This window comes from Ascaphus truei, chromosome 2, assembly GCF_040206685.1.
Source record: "Ascaphus truei isolate aAscTru1 chromosome 2, aAscTru1.hap1, whole genome shotgun sequence".
Taxonomy (NCBI): domain Eukaryota; kingdom Metazoa; phylum Chordata; class Amphibia; order Anura; family Ascaphidae; genus Ascaphus; species Ascaphus truei.
In genome coordinates this window covers 413,848,060-413,872,569 of record NC_134484.1, presented here as the reverse complement: position 1 = coordinate 413,872,569, position 24,510 = coordinate 413,848,060, and the positions used below count along the sequence as shown (strand labels likewise).

At 41.8% G+C, this 24,510-nt stretch overlaps 1 protein-coding gene across 8 annotated transcripts in view; it reads right to left on the bottom strand.

The window, feature by feature from the left end:
- Positions 1 to 435: 435 nt before the first annotated feature.
- The window catches only part of CACNB2 (calcium voltage-gated channel auxiliary subunit beta 2), a 358,339-nt gene continuing 334,264 nt past the window's right edge, over positions 436 to 24,510 (bottom strand). For 7 of the 8 annotated variants that reach the window (XM_075587519.1, XM_075587521.1, XM_075587516.1 and 4 more), the window contains 4 exons: positions 7,716 to 7,867; positions 5,081 to 5,176; positions 3,014 to 3,199; positions 438 to 2,787 (listed from right to left, as the gene is read on the bottom strand). In XM_075587519.1, coding sequence (XP_075443634.1) covers positions 2,302 to 2,787; positions 3,014 to 3,199; positions 5,081 to 5,176; positions 7,716 to 7,867 — 920 coding nt within the window. In that variant the 3' untranslated portion in view covers positions 438 to 2,301. Of the gene's footprint in view, positions 2,788 to 3,013; positions 3,200 to 5,080; positions 5,177 to 7,715; positions 7,868 to 24,510 lie in introns of all 8 variants that reach the window. The other variant, XM_075587515.1, reaches the window with a different exon arrangement.

Sequence of the window (24,510 nt, the reverse complement as noted above, 5' to 3'; positions counted from 1 at the left end):
GGGACGGAGAAAAAATTGCAGTCAGTATTAATATTAATGGGGTCCTGAAATATTTTGTTTGCCCGGGGGCCCGCGAATGTTAGCCACGCCACTGGTTCATGTCCATGTTCGAGTGGTCATTTATGTTTTACCAATTTACGTTTTATAATATATTCACTTTCTTGATCCACTTTTTTAATGAGTGCATGCAAGTAGGGATCTTGTTCTCTATGTTTACGCTTCAATATTTATCCCTTCATGCACCTTTACTTTATGTATTAGGCTGACGCAAGAGCTTCCCTCCCTACCCCTTATTCATTGCTTGATGGAAAACATAAATAAACTGCCATAAGCAATAAGTGTATTTAAAACCCATTCATAGCCAATGAAGCCAAGTATTGTAAGTATATGTCTGAGTGACATAACAATAACATTTCAGTAAGAAATAAATAAAAACACCAAAAGGTATTAGAACATAGTTCTTCTTGTTGTAGTAGATTTCTACATGTTAAGAACAACATGTAAGTTACAGCCACCATTTGTATAGCATAATAAATAAATAAATCCATTTAACAGTCCAACAGGTTTACGTAACCTACAACCCATTATCTACAAAGGCCGTTATGAATTATATACAAATGCTTACAAATCTGATCTGGAAAATAAAGATACTTTCCACAAATATGCATATACAGTATTCAACAGCTTATATTTCAATATATTTTTTTCTTTGAAAAAACCTCTTACCAAAGTGGGTGCTGAAAACCAGAAATGGAATTTGAACCTCGAGTAGTGGGGTATTTATTAAAATTCTGCTGGCCAATGATAATAATACGCTGGTGTGATGGTAAATGTAATCTACTGATCTCCGTTAACCCCGTGTGTGCAGCATGGTATAGGAGCTACTGACCTACTGTAAAAGTAATGCTGTGGTGCTGCATAACGTAGCAGTTACATCACAGGAGAGGGTGGTCTCTTTAACAGCATTTCCCAAAATATTGGAAGGTTATAGAGCGATATCTTTAATGCTCCGGTGGCTTATACCTTTATCTATTTATGGCAGCATGTGTGGGTGTCGCAGCGGGAGGGGAAGTGGAGCTGACATTGAGGTTGTTTCTCAGGTTCAGGGTAGTTTGGCGAGAGCTATCCCTTTCCTAAAGTTTAAATGAGAGGTCCCCTCTTTCAACCTTTTAATCTCACAATTTGTGTGGGGTGATGTTTGTTTTATCAAGTCAACTTTAATGGACTTTGGAGTGTTTCTTTTTGTCTAGGTAGACATGAAACCCTATACTCATGCTCTTCCTGTAATTTTTTGTTCTACTTCTAATTATTATAAACATTTGCGACCAATCAAAATGACTTGCTGCACGAAAGTGATGAAACTATTGGAAAATATTGTCAACGTTCTCTTAAAATGGTCGCTATTTTGCCATCTGCACGACTACCTTGAGCTTATCAATTAGCCCCCTTTTATTTCAACAGTGGTTCTGCAAGTAAATAAATTACACATATTAGCTTGTACTAAAAATTATTAGCTATCTATTGGTGCATATACGTAACCTTATTGCTCCTAGAGTGGTCATCAGACCCTTCCAGGAGCAACGTTGCTAATGCATTTATTCATATATTAAGTTATCATGATAATTCATAATTCATTTAAAAGTCTCGTCAATGTAACGTTGCCAGTCTAATTCCAGTCACCGGTGATTCAAAATGTTCATCTATGAAATGATGTCAATATGTACAACTGTGGTCAAACATGTTTTTTTAAGGAAAGATCATATTAACTGGGTTTACTTGAAATCAACATTCAAACGATGTGATTGCGGTATAGAAAATAGAAATAAATATGTTCAGTTTTGTAAGTCTTTTCAAAAGTTTGATATCGCATTTGCGTTCATAAAGGTAGGAGAAAATGTGGAATACAACTGGAAGCAAACTAGCTAAATCACCACATTTATGCTCTGAAACTGGCCTGCTGAATGAATTGAGATTATGAAATAGTATCACTTGCTTTATAGCAGCAGCAGCAACACCTTGATGGCAACAAACATCATTCAAATATTAGCCAGAGAAACAGCGAAAAAGGCCCTGTCTGGTAACAGATTTGCAGTTGTACCATGCCAACTTAAAATTAAAATACTAACAAAAAAGAATATGTGTAGTCTATTTCTTGCTATTGCTTTGGAAGCAACAGAAATCCAAAAGCAGATTACAGACGGGTGCTATATGTTTTGCAACATAGAACCCAACAATTTGGAAAGGGGTGTTTTACAAGAATTAAAAAGAAATCACAACTGAAAGGTGTCAAAGAAGCAAAAGTTACTGGCGGATGTAAACATCCCTGTTCCATTCTGCTGTTTCATGACGTTTCTTGGAAACCTCTCCATCCTTTTCACATCGGTCCCTTGATTTATGACGACTGCGCTGTTTGTTGCATTCATTGTGGTCCTGTTCTCGGTTTTGTTCATTTGACCGATATCGAGTTTCCTTGTGTCTATGGTCACCACCTACATGCGACTCGTCCCTATGATTATGATCCCTGTGGGAATCTTGAGGGTCATCATGCTCAGGTGGATAATCCTCCTTTGGCTCTAAGTAAGTGGAGTCTCTATTGTCTTGTGTTTCAGAGTCAAATGTGTCCTGCCTGGATAGACCTCTGCTTACTCCACTTCGATGGTTGTGATGCTGTGCAGAGGTGGAAGATCGATGGTGGGACTTTTTTGTGGGTTCAGCACATGTATCTTCTTCAACTGAGCCAGTTCGTTCAGGTGCTGTATGCTCATTTTTCTGGTCTCCTTGGGAACTCTGAATAGGGACAAAGCAAAACATAAAACATAGCTCTCTACTTATTAAAGGGACTAGAAACGTCTAAAACAAGCTAACAAAATCCTACCAGGATAGATTTTTTTTTAAGTTACACCTGAGTATGAGTGCTTAATTTTAACTTGCAAATTCTTTCTGTTTTGCCAAGTTTAAAACCAAAATGTCTCAGCATAAATTGTATGGATGTAACAAATATTAAAAATAATACCTGTACATTAGAGGCTGAAGAGGGTGCGATGGGAAGAGTTGCTGTTGCAAGTGTGCGAGATAGAAGTGCATTAGGGGGATTGCTACTGGGAGGATGTGTTGCCTTCCAGTAAGCTTCCAAGTAGTCAGCCAAATGCTCACATGCATCTTCAAGCTGGTTTTCATCAAGGATAACATCAAACATTTCCTATGAAGAACAATAATGTAGTTATAGAAACACAATCAAAGGATATGTAAATAAGCAGTGCTTTCTCATTCACATCATTATAGCCAGTGACTAGTGACTTTTAGACATCATCATTTTTACCTGAAAGAGTAATAACCAAATGTTTGGTAGGTGCTCATTCAGTGCCAAGGGTGATTGTCAAAAGTATACATGTTCACAATTTTGCAATAACATTTTTAAACAATGCTGTTTTGTGATAAATATACACCATTTTATGCAGAACAACCTGACATTTCCTTAGTGTTGGGCCATTTGGAAATGTAGTCATTTTGGAAGCTAGCATTATAATGTAAAAATATAGGATGCTGTTCAAACTTTGCAGTTACACATTATATGACAACCCAAATATTGTCTTTGGGAATCATATAATGTGTATATGTAAACCATGTAATGTGTATATGTATATGTAAACCAACACTTTGTCTTTTCCTAAATAATATATCTTTCAATACAATTCTTTTTTGTTTAATTATTATTTTCAAAAGACAAAATGGAAGTAGGCCTTGAAGTTGCATTAGACAATGATTTTCTTGTGTAGCAGGACTAAACCTAGACTAAATTTTTAAAGCTTCCAGTGACTGAGCTCCAGATCAGAACCAACGCCAACACCACCCTAACTCCTGTCACTAGTTTTAAATACTTGGGCATATGGTTTGACTCCCACTTAACATTCGGGATGCACATTGATACCCTGACATCCAAGACCTATGCCAAACTAGGTGTACTTTACAGGAACAAATCCTACCCAAGTCTGCTGGTCAGAAAGCGTATCGCACAGCAGATGCTAATGCCAATTATCGACTATGGAGACATAGTATATGGCTAAGCACCCCAAACACACCTTAGCCAACTTGACACTCTCTACAATTCAAAATGCCGTTTTGTTCTCCAATGCAACTACAACACACATCACTGCGAAATGCTCAAAGAACTAGATTGGTCATCACTCGAGGCACAAAGTTCACCTTTCCTGTCTTGCCTTCAAATACTTTCTGGATAAGCTACCCATCTATCTGAACAAGCTCCTCACCCCTACCACATGCAGCACTTATCACCTGAGATCTGACTCCAAAAGACTGTTCATGGTCCCAAGGTTCAGCAAAGTATCCGACCGCTCCTCCTTCTCTTACCGTGCACCCCAAAACTGGAACAACCTACCGGAGATTCTCACATCCACCACCAGTTTAAGTTCTTTCACAACTAAGGCTGTCTCACATTTTAATCTGTTCTGTAACTGTTACATACGCGTACAACATATATTACCTCTTACTGTGCATGCAATGTCTTGTATATAGTATATACCCTGTTCATTTATGTAACTATTTGTAACCATGTATTATATGTCTTAAATCTATGCCCAGGACATACTTGAAAACGAGAGGTAACGCTCAATGTATTAATTCCTGGTAAAACATCTGATAAATAAATACATAAACAATGAGGCATCCCTTACAAAGGATATTTTCTGAAATTAGATGGGCCACTCTGGAATATTAATAGTGAATTTTGTTTCTTGTTTGCAAGAAATATGGTATTTTTTAGGCATTCACAAATGACGTTCGTTAAATGTACAACAGGCAATAGAAAACTAACCTGGATGCATTTTTCAAAAGCTTGATGTTTATTTGACAATAACAAGATTATATGTTATAGCACCTGCAGATCTTCATTCTAATGACACAGTTTCACCTTCTCACAGTTTCACCTTCTCACTAACGTATAAATCCAGCAAAATATGACTGCAGTGTGCTGCTCGCTCCTTTGGGAATATGGGGTGTTAAAAACACACGTAAAGCAATCTTCACATTTAACACATGTACTGTATTCACTGTAAATACTTACTGGAGGGCACTGAGCTAGTTTGTCAGCTGCTACCATTTGGACATTAAGATGTTTAGCCTGAGATTTCCCTCTTGACTTTATTAGCCTCTGTAAAACCTGCAAACAAACATAAAACAGTATTTGCAAAGCAAGAATAGAAACCAAGAATTGAATTTGTGTGGTTGAAACACATGGTTGATTTGTTTTATGAAGGATTTTCTGCCTTTCTAAGCATAAATAGTGTACAAATATTTCTAAAATCTGGGGGAAATGGCTGTTTCTCCCCAATGTTTAAAACATTCTGACACAGTAGCGTTACTTTATTTTTTTTGAAGGCTCTTTGAAAACGGGTCTTATCGATTAGCACCACTTAGTAAATATAAGCCTAAAAGTTTTTAAATTGGCATACATACTTTTTTTTAGCCAAACCTAATTTACAATTGTCACATTTCCATTCTTCACGTCATAACTTCCCTTCCTGCCAGAATGGTTTTCGAATAGACGTAGAAGACAAAGTCTGAAGTTGCTCTGAAACTTAACTATTCGAACTACTATAAAACAGATTTAGTGAACTTTTGGTTAAAAAAAAAAAACTACTATATTGATTGCGCGTGGGTATAAATATGTCATTATTGTTTGTAAAACATGCTCTTGTTCTGCTCCTCAACAATAGGTTTTCAATGAATGAAAATGGCAAATGGCTAACGCCTTCTGGTGGTTACAAACATAATATACTGTACCAAACCACTCCATGAACCACAGAAATAAATACTCCCATTAAATCAAGCAGTCTCTTGGCCGCTAAGCAAACTGACCACATTTTAGGCAATTTCCTCTTTCTGCTGATCAGAGTAGAAATAATATTCTGCTAAATTCATCTTCCACCTCTCTGATATTTGCTAAAGAAAGAATGCGTGTAGGTTCCAGATTCAGGTCCTGCTATTGTCTGCAACTAGTTGGCTCCACAATTCATTTTCATGGAGCAGAGACCAGAGAGGTGGAAGCTGTAAAGGATGATACAATTAAGGAGGCAATCCAAGGGGCACTAAAAAAAAGTACTTCTTTTTTTTTTGTTTTAATATATGCAGCCTTTGATTACCTTTATTGAAAACTAATTACCTAAGCTGCCGATTGATTCATTCTCCTGTGATGGATCAACAAAGGTCTTGCTTTCCAGGGTTCACTAAAGGGCTGCCTCAGTTTCAAATCAATCCTCCAGTCAGTATAACTCAGCAGCTACAATGTATTCTTGTACCTGTATACTAAGGTAACATTATCTATTGGTTCAGTTTCAACTCAAACTGCTGGGAATATTGGCAACAAATTATTACAAACAGGAAAGTGTTACAAAGATCTTGCAGTGCGGGGGAGGTGTGCTAAAACCTGCTATATAAATCAAAGGATGCTCAATGTATTAAAACTAATTAAAAATGGCATTACGAGTGCAATACAAATAATAATAATGTAGTAAGTATTATCTAATACTACAGGACTGATAAAAAAAAAAAACACATATGGGATATTGCATGGATTGCCTCTTTAAAGCAGGGACTTTAAGTTCATGTTGCCAGGAACAAATTGGACCATGGTTTTTGAATAGTTACATGAAAAGTATCTAACCCCCTGCAGGAGAAAAAAAAAGTATCTTAAGAGAAAGATAAAGGGAAAAATAAAGTGAGAGATGGTAAAAGATACAAGAAAATAATGAGGTAGGATATAAGTGGAAATTAGCAATAAAAGTGAGGGTGACAAAGGTGGGAAGAAAAAAGACCTGTATAAATAGAGACAAGTGAGACGAAGGAGGTAGAACAGGGGTGACCAACTCCAGTCCACAAGGGCCACCAACAGGTCAGGTTTTAAGGATATCGCTGCTTCAGCACAGGTGGCTCAATCAGTTGTTGACTGAGCCACTGATTGAGCCACCTGTGCTGAAACAGGAATATCCTTAAAACCTGACCTGTTGGTGGCCCTTGGAGACTGGAGTTGGCCACTCCTGGGGAAGAGCATAAAATAAATGACAGTTGCTGTACAGTTTTAGGAGCTGAGCCACACTATTATTAGATCAGGATAGAACCCCCTGGTTCCAAGATACTTAGTGGTGAACTTACAGGCAATTACTTCCTGGTTTTTAAAGGTGATTTATATGGCCAACCAGTCGCCAGCCCCAACTGCTGATGTTGCAGCTTCTTATTAGCCTGGGATTTGGCATTGATTTTGACTTAAACCCAATAACTTCACTGATAAGTACCTCGGAAAAGGGAGGTCCCCAGAGCTAACAATAGTGACATTTGGCTCAGAGGAGCCCCCACCCCATTCTCCACCCTGTAGAAACAAAATGAAGGGTTTAAAAAAAATAGGAAAAGGCTCCTTTACTTTTTTGTGTTTCAGTCAGAATTACTTAATCACTTGAGTGTTAGGGATTGTTAGGGATCGCACCTAGTCAATGTGTTTTCTGGTCAAGCGCTGCTTCAGAGCTTACAGAATTAGCCCCTTAGAGAGAATGACAGATCTTTCTAGACATGCAACAGTTCGAAATCTGTATTCTTTATTACATTAACAACATTACACCTGCAACTGTATACACATTTCAATATATTTAGGGCAAATAATATGGTTATTGGAATGTTAATTGTTAATTCAAAAACAATTTATTTACCTTTGGTGAGGAAATCTTTACATACACTATGATAGGAGCGAGGGAGGTTTTGCAAAGTTGTGTTGGATGGTTAATGGTATCGGCGTCAAGTACTACCAGCTGCAACGTCCTTGCTAGTTCAAAGATACGTTCAATTTCACTCTGAACTTCAGCTGAGGATTAAAAGAATAAAATACATTCAAATGTTCAACCGTAAAAATACCTGAATATTAATTTTTCTAAGTAAGCATTTTATATTCAAAATATAGCTACAATAAACTAAAACCATACAAGCAATAATGTAAGTGTTAGTTTGATTGATAGATACTGTATTTACAAATGAGAGGATTAATTCATATTAGGACAGAAAACCCTCTACAGAAAGTATATTACCATGGTGCACTCCAGGCTAATCAATTTTTTTTTAAATGCTCATGCTTATGTGATAATATGAAGTGATAAAGTGATAAATGAGTAAAATATCCATATTAAAAATGTAACACAAGGTGCTACCGGCTCTTATGTTAACTTGCTGTAAAATATATAAACCTCTATTTATTATGAGAGAACGGTATATTCCACATAGCCTTTCATAAGGTATGATAGTGGTTCACCTAGTATATAACCTCGGCATTTACTTGTATCCTATAAATATCCACTTGATAACCTTCTCATAGTGAAATATTTAATTATGTCCAAGGTATGCTTTGGAGCTCAATAAACCAAACAATCATCAGTATATCATATGCAATTTGTATTTAAAATAGATCATTTGATGTAATCATAATAATATTCCATAAATCCGAATATAGTTAAGCATACGTAAAAGTAGTTACTATGATACCAACTGCAGCAATCTGCTCTTAGCAGAATGTATTTTTTTTAATATCTTTTAAAATGTGCCTGTGCAAAATGAATTATCACTATTTTTCTAAAGCCAAAAAGTGACATTGGGCGATGTTTTCACACAACATACAATAAATAATTAATAAAGTGTTAAATTAATAAATCAAGGGATTCATGGACAAGTGAACTAATAAAGGTATTTATATAGATATTTGGGTGAGTATTGCTCAAAAACCTCTTGTTTCCAACAGTCCTCCTTTTCAATCACCACTCCACAAAATTCCAGAAGGAGCAGGGTCACCCAAAATAAAGAAAAAATATATAGTGTGTATTGTTAACGCGTTTCACAGCTGAGGCTGATTCCTCAGGAATATATTCTCCTGAGGAAACAGCGCTCAGCTTTGAAACACATTGAGATATTGATTTGAGTGAGAGGAGAGAGGACAGAGACCAGAGGATGGATCGTGGTGGGCCTGAAGCTGTTCCCCCAGCGAAAACCGGAAGTGACAAGAGCCGAGACTTGTGGTGACGTCAGATGCCGGGGAAGCCCGTGAGGGAGCTACAGGAGAGAAACCATTGGATAACCACAGGATTGCAGCCAGATAAGAGTCTGGAGCCCTGAAAAGATTGGAACTCTGTACAAGTGATACCAGCCCTGAATCTTCTTTTCCTTTCATGCCTACTAACATGTCCAGAGTGTGAGTTCCTGAAGAACAAATGCAGCGGCTGGTATCCGATCATTTCTCTGAGCTGTTTTCATAAAGTCTGCTGTATTCCACACGGCATTCACTCGTTAATCTTCCGTGAAGGCTGCCGATCACACCTCTGTTTACCGTTGTTGATTTCCTTGATTACCTGGATTCTGATTTGTTTGGGTGCAGTTCTGCGCATGTCTGCCAGATGGCAAAAGTGAATCCCTTTGCATAGACTATCCAGTGGCTATGTGTAGTCAATGTGCAGGTGTTTAAAAAACAGATAAAAAGAGTATCCACTACAATGATCCATTCTAAATTGACCTTGGTCGCTGAAGACGTTATTTTAAATATTAAACGCCTAAATTTGATATCAAAAGAGAATGTTGTGAACATTATTCTTCATTGCTATGCCTGCACAATTGCTGAATGGACATACACTGAACATCATGTCAAGTCCTTATACGAAACTGGTCTGCAGTTATGCATATTTCATTTTTTCTGCAATTAATGCTAGAACAGATAAGAAGGCAACTTTAGCAGAGATATATGGCTATATCATTGACAACTATGATTTCTTCAAATTATCACGAACCTTCGTGGGTGGAAGCATTCGATAAGGCAAACTTTAACTATGAATGATTGCTTTTTTAGCACAGCCCCTCCTCTGGGAAGTACCAGAGGTTATTGGTCAGTGCCCCCAGCTTTTGCCGGTATGTTTGCTCATGGTGACTTCAAAAAGGAGAAAGGTCGGGTTTAATCCATTTAAGATTTGTACTTCCCGACCCTGCAATGTACCAACACTGGCTTACAAATACTAATGCAATAAAGGGTCGACCGTCACTGAAAACCTGATTAACTGCAATCCTTGTTACCTGGCACCGCCTGATTACCAGCTTCAGCAGGCACCGGTCAACTTTAATGCAGACTACATGAGTGACCCCAGCTTGTACGCACAATTCACATCTGACATTGGCTCATCTCTATCCGGTTGGCAAAGTTTATAATTAAGGTAAATATAACATACTATACAGTATTAACTTTAATTCCCAATGACACTACAATAGTGTGTGCCTGCCATATCAATGCTTGTACACATGTGCACTAGAGCGTGACTTGACGCATGCACACTACTGGAACTTATAGCATTATTTTTTTTTTCTAGAAAATAAACTTTGAAATCGAGCATCAAAAGATAAGGATGAAGTTCGATGGAACTCTAATATCGCTTTTTAAAAACGTTGCTTTTTTTTACTTTTATACAGTCAGTATTACCAGCTTCACGCTTTTAAAACTTTTTCACGGTATTATTTTGGACAATACACTATGCACTGTACAGTATGTGATCGATTCAATTACATGTCATGACCTGTAATAAAATTTCACACCGAGATGTTTCTTGCTTTTATTCCACTTATTGGTTAATGGAACACATTATGTGATGCATTTTTTTCATATTTAATCAATTTTAACATTTATAAAATCACTACATTTTGCAAACAGTACTCTAAGATATTATTATTATTATTATTATTATTATTATTATTATTATTAAGACAGACCAATTCAGTTGCATCTCACATCCCCAACCCCACAAAACAAAGGCATGGAACTAGCTAAACTCAACACCTGTCAGGGTTCTGCTCGCCACAAACCAGGGTCGGACCGCGAGGCTGAGGTGGGGTTGTAAAAGCACCGACCTGAGACCGCGCAGGCTGATCCGGATAGCGCAGTTCGTTGTCATATATCGCAGGATCAGTATAGGAGAAGACAGCGTCGTCGTTGTACAAGCCAGGGTCAGGACAGGAGACATCAGGATAAACATTGTTCAAGCAATAGTTCGGCAACATGTAGTCAGGGGAGCCCCGCTTCAGCTTAGGAGCGCGGGGTTGGCCTCTGCGCGTGCGACGACCATGGCCCATGGTGCTGGTCACAGGAGATGGTAAGCAGACCAGCGTAGCACACCGCCTAGCTGCACGGGTAAACCAGTGCACAGCGCAAGAGTCCTGAGCGGACTGGGGAATCCTCTGTTTCAGCGCAGGAACCAGGACACGGCCTCTCTAGATTAGGGAAAGAGTAGGCCCCAGGAACCAGGAAGCTGGAGATACACAGGGAAACCTCCGCTTCAGAGCAGGAATCCAGGAGACTGAAGAAAGCAGGGACGAAACATCCGCTTCAGTGCAGGAATCCAGGAGGCTGAAGGAAGCAGGGACGAAACATCCGCTTCAGTGCAGGGATCCAGGAGACTGAAGAACGCAGGGACGAAACAACCGCTTCAGTGCAGGAATCCTGGAGGCTTAAGGACGCAGGGATGAAACCTCTGCTTCAGCACAGGAGAACAGGAAGCGGAAGGACGCAGGACGGAACCTCCGTATCAGCATAGGAGAACAAGCGGCTTGAAGGGAACTGAAGGACGCAGGGCGGAACCTGGTATCAGCATAGGAGAACAAGCGGCTTGAAGGAAGCTGAAGGACGCAGGGCGGAACCTGGTATCAGCATAGGAGAACAAGCGAGAGCTTGTTGCAGAACAGGTAGTGACATCCAGTTAGGACTATGCTCGGCAGGGAGCATTATGGGAAGACAGTACTTAAAGGCCAGCGGGCCAATCCCCGGCGGGGGTGTGAAGGTACTGCTCCTAATGAGTGAATGCAAGTATAGGTTGCAGTGAAAGGCTGCACAGCTGCAGTAGATACCAGAGGGAGTGTGTATTGCTTTGGTGAGTGAATCCAGGCTGCAGCAAACCTCAGGAGAGCTGTTCCAGAACTGCACCGGTCTGCAAGGTAAGGCAACCAGTAAACCGTGGAGTGGATTCCTTACAGTACCCCCCCCTTCACGCGAGACCTCCGGGCGAACATGAGCACTCATAGAGTTGGAGGACCGGGAATTGTTGCTGAACCGTCTAGGATTGGGGTTAGAGTCGTACTCCAGAGACTCATGATTAGTCCTTAGTGTACCCCACCCCCCGGTGAGAACTGTGGCCAGACAGGACCATCCATGGGCCTTGGGGACATTGAGATGTTCCTAAAATTCTTTAGGTAGAAAGGGCATCCGTAAACGAGCAGTTCTTTGGTGAGTACAGTTCTAGGATATGAGATTGATGGAAGAAACATCCTTGGTACATGGCTCGCCTCGCAAAATGTCTTGGAAATCCAGGGCTGTGAAGAACCAGAGAGTTCCAGAGCAGAAACGGTAGAAGAACCCCCACTGAAAGCCCAGTCTTTAATAAAGGAACCTGAATCTAGGATCAGCGGCCCTGATAGTTGATCGAATACACCAGGAGGAACTTTGTAACAGAAAAAGTCTTGGCTGACCACTGCATGTTGGAATTTGCGAGGAATTTTTCCTCTAGAAGGCTCCCAGGTAATGGTTAGTAAGGGTATAGGCTGGTTGGAAGCATCTCCCGGTATTGGTATGGAAGGTGACAAGGCAAGCAGTAAACCAGGCATAGGGACCGAAATCTTGGGATATGTACAGAGTATTTCCAACTGAGAGGAAATAACAGGGGCAACCGAAAATTCCGAGGGACAAAACCATGGTTTAGCAGGAGCAGAGAAGCAAACAACAGTAGAGCTCTCCAATACTGGGAAATCTTCATTGGGAGATAATATTGTCAGTGAATCAGGAATAGTCCTTGGGATCTTCAAATCAGTAGCTTGAGAAAAAGGCAGAGCCAGGGTAGTGGTGGGAGGGAAGCTAACATCAGAAGCTGAAGTCTGTACCTCAGTGTCAGGGCCCTGAGAATCAACAAGCAGCAAGTATGAACTATGAAAACTCTTAATGACAGGCACCTTAGGAGTACAAGGAGTCTTTTCCGAAACTGCAATGGCCCTAACCACAGGAGTACCTAACCTGACAAAAACATGAATTGGTGTGTTTTCTAGTGCAAAATCTCTGATCACAGGACTCCTAACCGATAGTGAGGGTGTCTGGGTTTGATTAGAGAAAAAATCAGATGTATTGATAAGTGACTTAGAAACAATTACTGAGGTTCTAGATTTGCTGGACATGTGAGAAAAAATACCCTTTAAGACAGGAGTTTTAATTTCTTCCCAGAGTAACCCCATGTTTGCTGGGGCATATTTAGACACAGTACTGAGGGACTGGGTTTCAGCAAAGGCAGGACAGCTAAATAGCTCAGATTTAAACCCCAGGACTTGTAATATATGCATGGTGACCTCAGACAGTACTAAGGGAGTGACCACAGATATGCTGATCCCTGGAGAATTAGCCTGGACAGAGAAATCAGGGGGACCCCCAGTCAGGATACTCCTTGTAGGAAGAGCTTCAGAATCAGAAGGAGAATCATTACCTCTCAGAGTCTCAAAACTAGTAAGACACAATTCAGCGAAAAGGGAAACAGTGTGCAAGCTTTTTACTAATCTATATGAAAAAGCGTCACTTTTGGGAGAAAACCGTGCGTCAGCAAACATTCCTGGGAACATAATATGAACCCCAGGAGGGACATACAGACTACTGTATGCTTTTAACCCTAAGCTTAAAGAGGAGGAGAACTCAGACAGTACACGGGGGTTAATCATAACTGTACTGGTCTCGAAGTAGGTATTTGGTAAGGAATGTCTGGGAAACCAGAAATTACTGCAGACTCCATAATGTGGGAACTATGCGCTGAAGCAGGGATCACCGCTATGTGGGCGACAGGCTGGTTCAGCGAAACACCCGGGAGAAGGAACTCTGCGACCAAGCTTAGGGAAAAACCTGACTCCTGAATACATTTATCGGGAACCGGAACTTCAGCCGAAGTCTCCGGAGACGAAACTGCGGAAACTTGAGCTGAAGCAGGGGATTTATAGCAAAGAATATCTAAGGACTCCGTACGGTTATGGGAATCCCTCAATGCAACCTCTGCTGTCTGACTTGTGGACTCATTCTCTGAGGCTAAAACGAAGGCATTAACTTGGAGGCAGCAAGAATTTATAGGGGTTAATGCAGACAATGCCTGAGAGTAAAACATAGGTAATCTTCTCTCTGTATTAGGAGAGACCAGGAATCTCTCCTCTGGAGCTAGGGGCGTGACCATGGCTGACAGAGAACAGGGATTTACCAAAGGAAACTCAGAGAGCTGCCCCACAGGGGTTAATACAGAAATGACCCTGGGAACAGAATTTAGGGATTCTTTCTCTGACGGGGAAAGCGCACAGGACTGCCTAGCAGAGGTTAAAGCTGGAAAATCCTCAAGACCTGGAGTGACAGATTCGGAGTTAGAAATAGGGGAACTAAGGGACTTATTCTCTGATAGTAGAACCTTAGTGTTGGCTAGTGAAACATATGTATTCTCCAGGGGAACCTCACAGGACTGCTCGGCAGGGGTTAAAGCTGGAAAACCCTCAAGACCTAGAGAAAGGACTTCTGAGCTAAAAATAGGAGAACTAATGAACTTATTCTCTGATACAAGAACCTTAGTGTTGGCTAGTGAAACATATGTATTCTCCAGGGGGACCTCACAGGACTGATCGGCAGGGGTTAACGTAAACATATCATTGATGTCAGGGAACCCGGCCATAGAATCAGGGCAAGGATCCGTGGTAGACCAGGGATACAGCCAAGCGGCAGCGAAGCTGGCGAGGGGAGGATCCTGTTCCTTTATGCAAATGTCCAATGTCATGGAAAGGATATGGAGTGTTTTTTGGGCATCAGCCAACATGAGGAGAGGGTCCTCTAGTGCTATATAAATGTCTAAAGACAAGGCCAGGGAAGAGAGTTCCTTTTGGGCGTCGTCCAATTCTAAAGGGTACACATTTTCCCAAGTTAAAGGGTAACCAGGAAAGCAAATACAAGCGGCCAGCGATTGTTTTAAGTCCCGGAGGCGGTAAACCTTCATCATGAGATCATTACGGCATTTGTTTTGCAAAGGGGTTAAACCTACAAACACAATCAGATCTTCAATCAGGGGTATTATCTCACATAGAAACTGGTATTCACACTGGGACTGGTTTACAGGCTGGGACAGGCTTTCAGACAGAAACTTACCAACCCTCACCACAGGGCGGTCCGAGTTTGTGTGGCCGAGCATACTGTCAGGGTTCTGTTCGCCACAAACCAGGGTCGGACCGCGAGGCTGAGGTGGGGTTGTAAAAACACCGACCTGAGACCGCGCAGGCTGATCCGGATTGCGCAGTTCGTTGTCATATATCGCAGGATCAGTATAGGAGAAGACAGCGTCGTCGTTGTACAAGCCAGGGTCAGGACAGGAGACATCAGGATAAACATTGTTCAAGCAATAGTTCGGCAACATGTAGTCAGGGGAGCCCCGCTTCAGCTTAGGAGCGCGGGGTTGGCCTCTGCGCATGCGACGACCATGGCCCATGGTGCTGGTCACAGGAGATGGTAAGCAGACCAGCGTAGCACACCGCCTAGCTGCACGGGTAAACCAGTGCACAGCGCAAGAGTCCTGAGCGGACTGGGGAATCCTCTGTTTCAGCGCAGGAACCAGGACACGGCCTCTCTAGATTAGGGAAAGAGTAGGCCCCAGGAACCAGGAAGCTGGAGATACACAGGGAAACCTCCGCTTCAGAGCAGGAATCCAGGAGACTGAAAAAAGCAGGGACGAAACATCCGCTTCAGTGCAGGAATCCAGGAGGCTGAAGGAAGCAGGGACGAAACATCCGCTTCAGTGCAGGGATCCAGGAGACTGAAGAACGCAGGGACGAAACATCCGCTTCAGTGCAGGAATCCTGGAGGCTGAAGGACGCAGGGATGAAACCTCTGCTTCAGCACAGGAGAACAGGAAGCTGAAGGACGCAGGACGGAACCTCCGTATCAGCATAGGAGAACAAGCGGCTTGAAGGGAACTGAAGGACGCAGGGCGGAACCTGGTATCAGCATAGGAGAACAAGCGGCTTGAAGGAAGCTGAAGGACGCAGGGCGGAACCTGGTATCAGCATAGGAGAACAAGCGAGAGCTTGTGGCAGAACAGGTAGTGACATCCAGTTAGGACTATGCTCGGCAGGGAGCATTATGGGAAGACAGTACTTAAAGGCCAGCGGGCCAATCCCCGGCGGGGGTGTGAAGGTACTGCTCCTAATGAAATGAGTGAATGCAAGTATAGGTTGCAGTGAAAGGCTGCACAGCTGCAGTAGATACCAGAGGGAGTGTGTATTGCTTTGGTGAGTGAATCCAGGCTGCAGCAAACCTCAGGAGAGCTGTTCCAGAACTGCACCGGTCTGCAAGGCAAGGCAACCAGTAAACCGTGGAGCGGATTCCTTACAACACCTCCCCCGGGCCTTGAGAAATGAACACAGAAAGACTACGGCTTCATGATTTGGCTGCTGGTAGAAACATTTTTATTTCCTGGTTCCACACACATGCGCATAGTGAACTAGTGTAGAAAGCCTTCACTGGCAATCGGACTTGGAAATAAAAAAATAAAAAATTTAAGTAACATTTTTTTTCTTGAGAAGCAGAGAATAATTGTGAACTTTTAAACAAAACCTTATTTGATCAATGATGTTGCATTTTGCTGTATAATTAGACTTTGCATGTGTAATTTATTCGGGTAAGAAACCCCAACAATTTTAAAATAGTTTTTTTGCCGGTGGGAGAATTCTATTCAATACCTTCAACTTTTGGTACAGTAGGCTTGTCTGCTTTTCATACTGTTTATGGAAATATTACACACACAAACATAGTCTCTGGGAGTGATAACTTATTAAATTTTAAAACAGTTCACACAGTTCATTTCAACTATCATCCTTCACGCTCATCCCAGAATTAGACCAATTGAGTTGCACCTTCCCCCCCCCCCCACCACCACCCTCACAAAGCCAAGCAAAAGGCCTCCTCCAGCACTCAGCCACGCTGATTCGTCCAGATTACACCAGCACTCCTTGCACCAGATCCAGCTTGGTCGTCTGCAGGCTGGATGTTTTTAGTGGTATCGAAATGACTGACAACTCAACCGAGCAATACAGGGACAGAATGGAGGCCAAGATGGATCATCTTTTTGAGACAATGGAGAGGATGGATAGGTGCATGGGTGTTCGTCAGGAGAAGATTGAGAGGAACATCGCGGGGCTCTATTCTTTGCTTGGAGTCCCTGCCCCTGTATGTCGACGCAGGAGCAGGAGGAACCGCATAACCCCCCCCCCCTTGCACCCTCTCAATCCCTGGATTTGACCTTCACGGTGCCAACACCAAGCACAAAACGGGACCCCCCACGCTCACCCCCTCCGTCTCCAGGATACACATATACCTTTCTGTTGGAGATGACAACCCCAGTAAGAGCTAGGCCATGATAGGAGGAAAGCATCCTCTCAGACCATCTACCCCTGCCCACTACCAGAAGCATACCCGCTCCAGCACCCAGGATTGTACAGCTCCCAGACATCATGCTGAAAGATCTGCCCCAGAGCGTCAGGGAGAAGTACACTGGCGACACACTTTATTCGAGCTCGGCTAGTCCCACGAATTCGGGTATACTCGGGTGTATTGAGGTTTGTGACTGTTTTCTGCCCGAGTGCATTGCGTTATTTTCCAGGCAGGGATTGAAGCATTTTATTCCCGCTGGCTGCAATACTGCACAGTATATATATATATATACTGCATTACAATTCATGAATTTATGCCATCTGGTAGACACGCGAAGCATTGCAGCCTATTAAATCCTAATCATTATCATTTAACAGATCAGCCGCCCGTCAGCCAGGCATGAACCATGACTGGGAAGGCAAACGCAACGGGGCTTGTCTGAGGTGAGGAGCGGCGCAATCCAGGTATCTGCCAGGTACATACTGGGTATTTGCTCGAATAAAGTGTGTAGCAGCAGTACAAGATCAGATGTGGTGGTCTACCACAGAAATATGCCCAGTTAATCTTTAAACAGCACGTCAGTGTTGAGATGTACAGCAAGTGGACCCAAAATGTCAATTATGAAGGCAATAAATACAAGAAGGGTCTTCCTGCAAATTTAAGGAGAACAATTATGGACGAAGTGAAGTGCTATTTTAATGTTACCAGTCTTTTTATGAGAATCGTGACAGACAGCATCAATGGTTTTTTGAGGCATACAAGGGCTCTTCCCTGGAGGTCCATCGACTTGCTTGATGACTACACGTTATAAATGTATTTACAAATAAAGATGTCAGCAATGTTTTTAATCTAAAAAAAAAAGTTGATTGTTTTAAATGATTTCTTCGTTTAATGCTTATTTTCTATTTTTTATGTATGGAGCTGGGCGAAGACAATGTGCATGAATTCCCCCCCCCCCCCAACCCCACTTGGTGCAGGAAACTCTACCAGCAATACTGCCAGGTAAGACACAGTGCTTCACTCCTTGCATGCCATGTCCCTTCCCCCAAACCCCCCAAAACCTAATCTAAACCTCTAGTCCTAATGTAAAGTGCTGTGTCCCATGCCATGCATGCTTTGTCTCCCCCAACTCCCCCCCCCCCCCCCAAATAGAAGATACTGTATAATAATGGACTGTACTGGCATCATGGTTTAATATTTTTTTTCTATTTCTGTTTTTCATGTGCATGTCTGGAGCTGGGCGAAGACACCGTGCAGGAAATCCCCCTCCCCCTTTGTGCAGGAAACTATCCCAGCAATGCTGCAAAGTAAGACAGTGCTAAAATCCATGCATGCCATGTCCCTTCCCCCAAACCCCCAAAAACCTAATGTAAACCTCTAGTGCTAATGTAAAGTGCTGTGCCCCATGCAATGCATGCTTTGTCTCCCCCATCTCCCCTAAACCCACAAAAACCAGAATGGACTGTACTGGCGTCATGGCTTAATAGTTTTTCCATGTGTAGTCACAATGTACTGTTGTCATAATGTACTGTCATGCCCTTTCTCCGCAAACCCCCCCAAAATCTGGATTGTATAATGTATGGTGCGATTGTAAATATATAATAATGTCTCTTTCTTTACAGATCAAGATGTCCAAAAAGGACCAGCCATTGCGAAGAAGAAAAAGACAAGATTGTACATTTTGAAGAAAAGGCGACTTTGTATTTTTGTATTATTATTTATTCCTTTATTATCCTATACAAATAAAAAATTTCATTCTTTAAATATACTTTTTGGTGTGTTCATGTTTTTACTGTTTAGACACACAGTAGTACTATACATATAGTACTAAAGGCATTTAAATATACTGTATATAAATCTCGTTGACATACTGTATACAGTATAAACATCTTGCAAATAAGGTGCATTTACTGATTATATACACTTACAGTAGCATTATACTGTACATACTTAATATAAAGTTGTAAAGGTATTTAAATATATATATATAAATATCTGACATACCATATATATATAAATCTTGAAATTAAGTTGCTTTTAGTGCTTAAAAAAAACTACATAAATAAAGTACTATAAATAAAGTACTGATGCCATTTAAATATACTGTATCTAAATATATCTTTGACATACACTATAAAAATCTTAAAAATACTGTACGTTGCATTTACTGTTTACATACAGTTACTGTACAGTGAGGAAATGCACTGTATCTTACTGTACAGTAATTGAATTCTGAACAAGGTTACTTAATGACACGCATGCGCAGAAATGTGATGACATGCATATGCGTTTCAACAAGGTTCCAATTTGACATATACGCATGAGCGGAATATACATTTTACATTCGTAAGAGGCGTATTTTTGTATTATTAATTTTAACTTTATTATCCTGTACAAATAAAACATTTTATTCGTTAAAAATAATTTTTGATGTCTGTTCATATTTTTAATCTTCAAATTATAATTACACACACTTGAAGTACTGTACGGGAATAAAAGACAGGTTGAATTGCAATTCGATTTTTAAGACAACTCGCGATCGCCCACTTGAGTTTCTCGACAGTATTGTAGACAATGCTAAAATTCTGTTTTCTGCACTCGATCAAAACACTAGTAAACTCGCGTCTTAACGCGTGAAAATTTCAAGAAATCACGCACCAAGACCGGAGTCAACCCGTGAAATGATCAGATAATGGCCGCTGCATGTAACATGTTTTAAAATACAATAGTGTCATATTTGAATTGCAGTGTCTCCCTTATCTTTTTTACCCTGAGGTAATTCTACACTCATCTTTATAATAACAAACTGATAAGTATATAGCTTTCTCCAATTGTGGCTTAGCTACTTCTTGTAAGTGGGAAAACATATGAGCCAAGATTTCTTCTACCAACCACTTTGTCATAACAATACACACTATATATATTTTCTTTATTTGGGGTTATCCTGCTCCTTCTGGAGTTATGTGGAGTGGTCATTTTTCTAAAGCAACAAACCCCACAATCCCCCCCTTTGCCAACTTGGACTCAGAGTGTTTTGTCCAATAGTAATGGAACACATATTCCATGTGAATAGTTACAGCAGGAGTCCCCAACACGGCGCCCGCCAAGCATTTTGTGGGTGCTCGTGACTGCAGTACCACCAACAGCTGCTACGTGCCGGTCTGCGCTAGAAGTCGAGCCCAATGTCTGCATCTCTGAGCGGGACCAGCACAGTGCTGGAGGCCACCCCCCAAGGTAAGTTGTAACAGGGTGAATAAACGTCACCAGCCCTATGCCTGGCAGACCTATGTTTAGGACTACAGTGCATCAGTGACCGGGTTAACATACAGCTGGAAGGGTCTTGTTAATTAGTCTGGTCCCAGCTGCCTCTTGAAGGAGCTTTAAAAACCCCAGGCTGCACACGCATGGAGCTGTCTGACCCAGTGAGATATACTGAAATGCTGACGGAGAACTATTGCTATAAGGTCTGTCTCCACTATACTGTTTTTGCTATACTGATACTCTGGACTCTGAACAGCCCTTGTTGGGAAAAGAGCAAAGCCCTGCTCAGGACTTATTTTCTGTTTGTTGCATATGCTGAAAAGAAGCTGTTTTATTTTTGTATGTCATATTTTTGAGGCTCAATAAATAAGCTATTTCAGTGTGGTTGCATGTACCCTGCAACATAAGTGTGTTGTGTGTGCATGTGCGCGTGCATTGATTGGTGCCCGCCACTGCATTGATTGGTGCCCTTTGGCACACAAAAGTTGGGGACCCTTGAATTACAGTATTTCTTCATTATGTTTCCATTATTAATTAACAAGACACCCATACAATACAATACTCTGACTGACATAACTTGTTGTGTGGATACAGTGGGGATACAATGATAAAAGTAACAAAATGTACATCGAATAGAAAAAGTTTTTAGGCAAATTTGTGTAGGTTTACTGGCTTTGCACATCTTCAACCCAGGCTGTACTGAAAAGCTGTGTAATATGGCAGGCATAAGCTAATAAGGGTTGTCCATGTTAGGCTGCAGCCAAGCTGCTGCTGAGCTCGCTTATGCTTGAGAGCGGTGACGTAACCAGCTCTCCAAGCATGAGCGATCGGCTGTCCTGCAATAATTTTAGAACAGGAGCGGGCGCTTGGCTACTAAGTGAGGGGGCGTGATATTGGCTGGATCGGGGCTGTGTGTGTGTGTCTCTTAATTTTCTCTCTCTCCCCACTTCCCTCCTATCTCTCTCCCCCCTTCCCTCTCTCTCCCCCCTTCCCTCCTCTCTCTCCCCCCCTCCATCCTCTCACCCCACTTCCCTCCTCTCTCTCCCCCCTTTCTTTCTCCCCCTCTCTTTCTCCCCCCCTGCGCTCTCTCACTCCTGCCCCCCCTGCGCGCTATCTCTCCCATCCCCGCTCTTTCTCACTCCTGCCCCCACTCCCCCCGCGCTCTCTCTCTCTCCAGGCCCCACTCTCTCTCCCCCCCATCTCTCGCTCTCCCCCTTCACCTCTCTCCCCCTTCACCTCCCTCCCCCTTCACCTCCCTCCCCCTTCACCTCTCTCCCCCTTCACCTCTCCCCCCTTCAGCTCTCTCCACTCAGCCCCCCCTTCCACCTCTCTCTGATCAGCCCCCCTTCCACCTGTCTCCGCTCAGCCTACACTGCCTCTCTCTCCCCATTGGTCAGAGCAAGGTCATGTGACCCTGCTTTGCGCTCAAAAGACTCTTTCCCTGGTCTCCCAAGCACCAAGCTTGGGAGAGCGTGCGTGCCCGCGCATGAGCGCTTGAGCGTGGACAGGAGGATGAAGATTCAAAGAGGTAACCGCACCAAGCGCTGTCGGCGCCAGCAGGGACAGCCTTAAAATGGATAAGGAGCAAAAGGTGCCAATGTGTGCTCATTAACGCATCATTAACCAGAATCCCTGGCTGCAGTGGACATAATGTATGGTAACACAATGGTGAAACACAGGGTTGCAGACCTGTCTAAGACATGCAAATGTATCACAAGTGGTATTTTTATTTACTGTACGGGGGACATGTGAATGTGCCCACAAGTTATATTTTTATTTGTTGTGCACTAAATGGAGACCAAAGGCAGAAGTTATTGTGGGTGTAAGGGAACTGACAGTAAGTTCCATAGCTTCTAGTTCACCTCAATGTTTATTTCCTACTACTCTTTGGGTCTGCTGATTTCCAACAATCCTCTTATTATTTCTTACCACATGCCGGTGCCGCAAACTTTCTTGTACCTGTTAAGCATCCTTATTACCATCAAGGTAATCATTGTGGCTTTTCCATGTGCTGTTGGTCATATGCTCAAACTCTTTTTATACATAAATTATCAACACTTATATACTGTGATAATCTTATACTTTTCTAAAGGCATATATTAGTTACTGGCACTTAGCAGTATTACCATTACATTAATTATATCCAAGTATGTATTTTTAATTCATTTAAACTACCACTTTGAGAAAGATGGGCAGCAGAGTAATTACATCCTCATTATTATCGTACACAAACTGTTTTACACCTTTAATTGGTTGCCCAGCCTGTCATTGAGCTACAGGATATTTCCCTTTTCCTTTCTGAGTTCTCAACTTCAAGCCAATTCTATTCTTAAGGTGGAACACATGGGAAAGGCCTAATCTAATCATTCACATGCTAATATTTCAGGTATCATTGTTCCGTCCTGCACCTTCAGTCATTAAAAGGGCAATCCAAATAGTGGCTAAAAGAAAAAAAAATTGGCTTCCTTTGAAATACTGTATTTAATCCCCCTTAAAGTGACTATTTGTACGTATTTGTGAAATAGGAATATACTTTGCATGTCTATCGGAACACTGGATTCATGCTACACTTTTCTGTTTGACTGATGATGGATTTCTAATTGCTTTGCCAACAAAAAGCAGAGCTTGGAGGTCTGATAAGCCATCTTATTGCCAAAAGACATTGCCTAAGGATTTTTAAAAGTCTCCAAAAGCTTTTGTTTGCCATAGAATTGTGAAACGTAAAAAAAAAAAAAACCTAATGTCAAAATACTTGCACCTATTTAATCTATCAACCTTTTGGGTGCCAGAGGGACCACGGCACAAGGGTGCCACAGCCTCTCCAGCACATTGCGATCACGTGTTCGTGGCATCACCGAGTGCGGAAACGGAAGAGTCCTTTTCCATTGTCCTGTGTGCCAGATCCCATTTTGCGCACCGATCTCCCCTGGAAAACAAGCTGTAAAAGGCCATGTCGTAGCTACTATGTCGTGGGGCCCACGGAGTGCGAGACCCCATGATGTAGTGATTACATCTTAGGGCACCCAAAGGGTTAAATATTGCCACTGTCTTTAGTTCACTTTTGTGGACGGCTTCTTTAAGTGGTATTTATAAAGAACAAAGCTAGCTACTGAATGTCATATAACAACATATCAACAGATATTGGTAAAAACTCAAGTGGGGAAACTGCCCTTAAGGCCTGATCCATATTATTCTAATGTCTGTTGGAGAAAGTGAATGGTACTGTATCTCTTGCATGTCTCCAGGAAAATACTGTTAAAGTCAATTTTGAGCTCTCCAGCTTGGTCGGGAATTTTGCATATGTTGTTTTTTGAGTCTGTATTGTTTCCTTTAACTTTGTTGATAACATTTTTTATACACGTCTGTGTATAAAATAAAAGCCACCAGCTATATGCCTGGCAGACATATGTTTAGTCTGCAGTGCAGCAGTGATGAGGTTAACTTCAGCTGGGAAGCTCATGACAATTAGTTGAATCCCAGCTGCCTAATCAAGGTGTGTTAAAAACCCCAGGATGTGCACACATGCAGCTTAGCTGGTCAGGAGACAGGAGTGAGTTACTGAAGAGATTACTGATATAAGGTCTGTTTGCAAAGTACAATTTTTTGATGAACTGTTGTGTCCTGCATGCTGAAGAGAACCTGCTTTGTTTGCCATGCTGAAGATAAGCTATTTTGTTTTGTCTGCTGAAGAAAAGCTATTTTGTTTTGTGTGCTGTATGTTTTTTTAAGGCTAAAATAAATAAGCCTTGTCA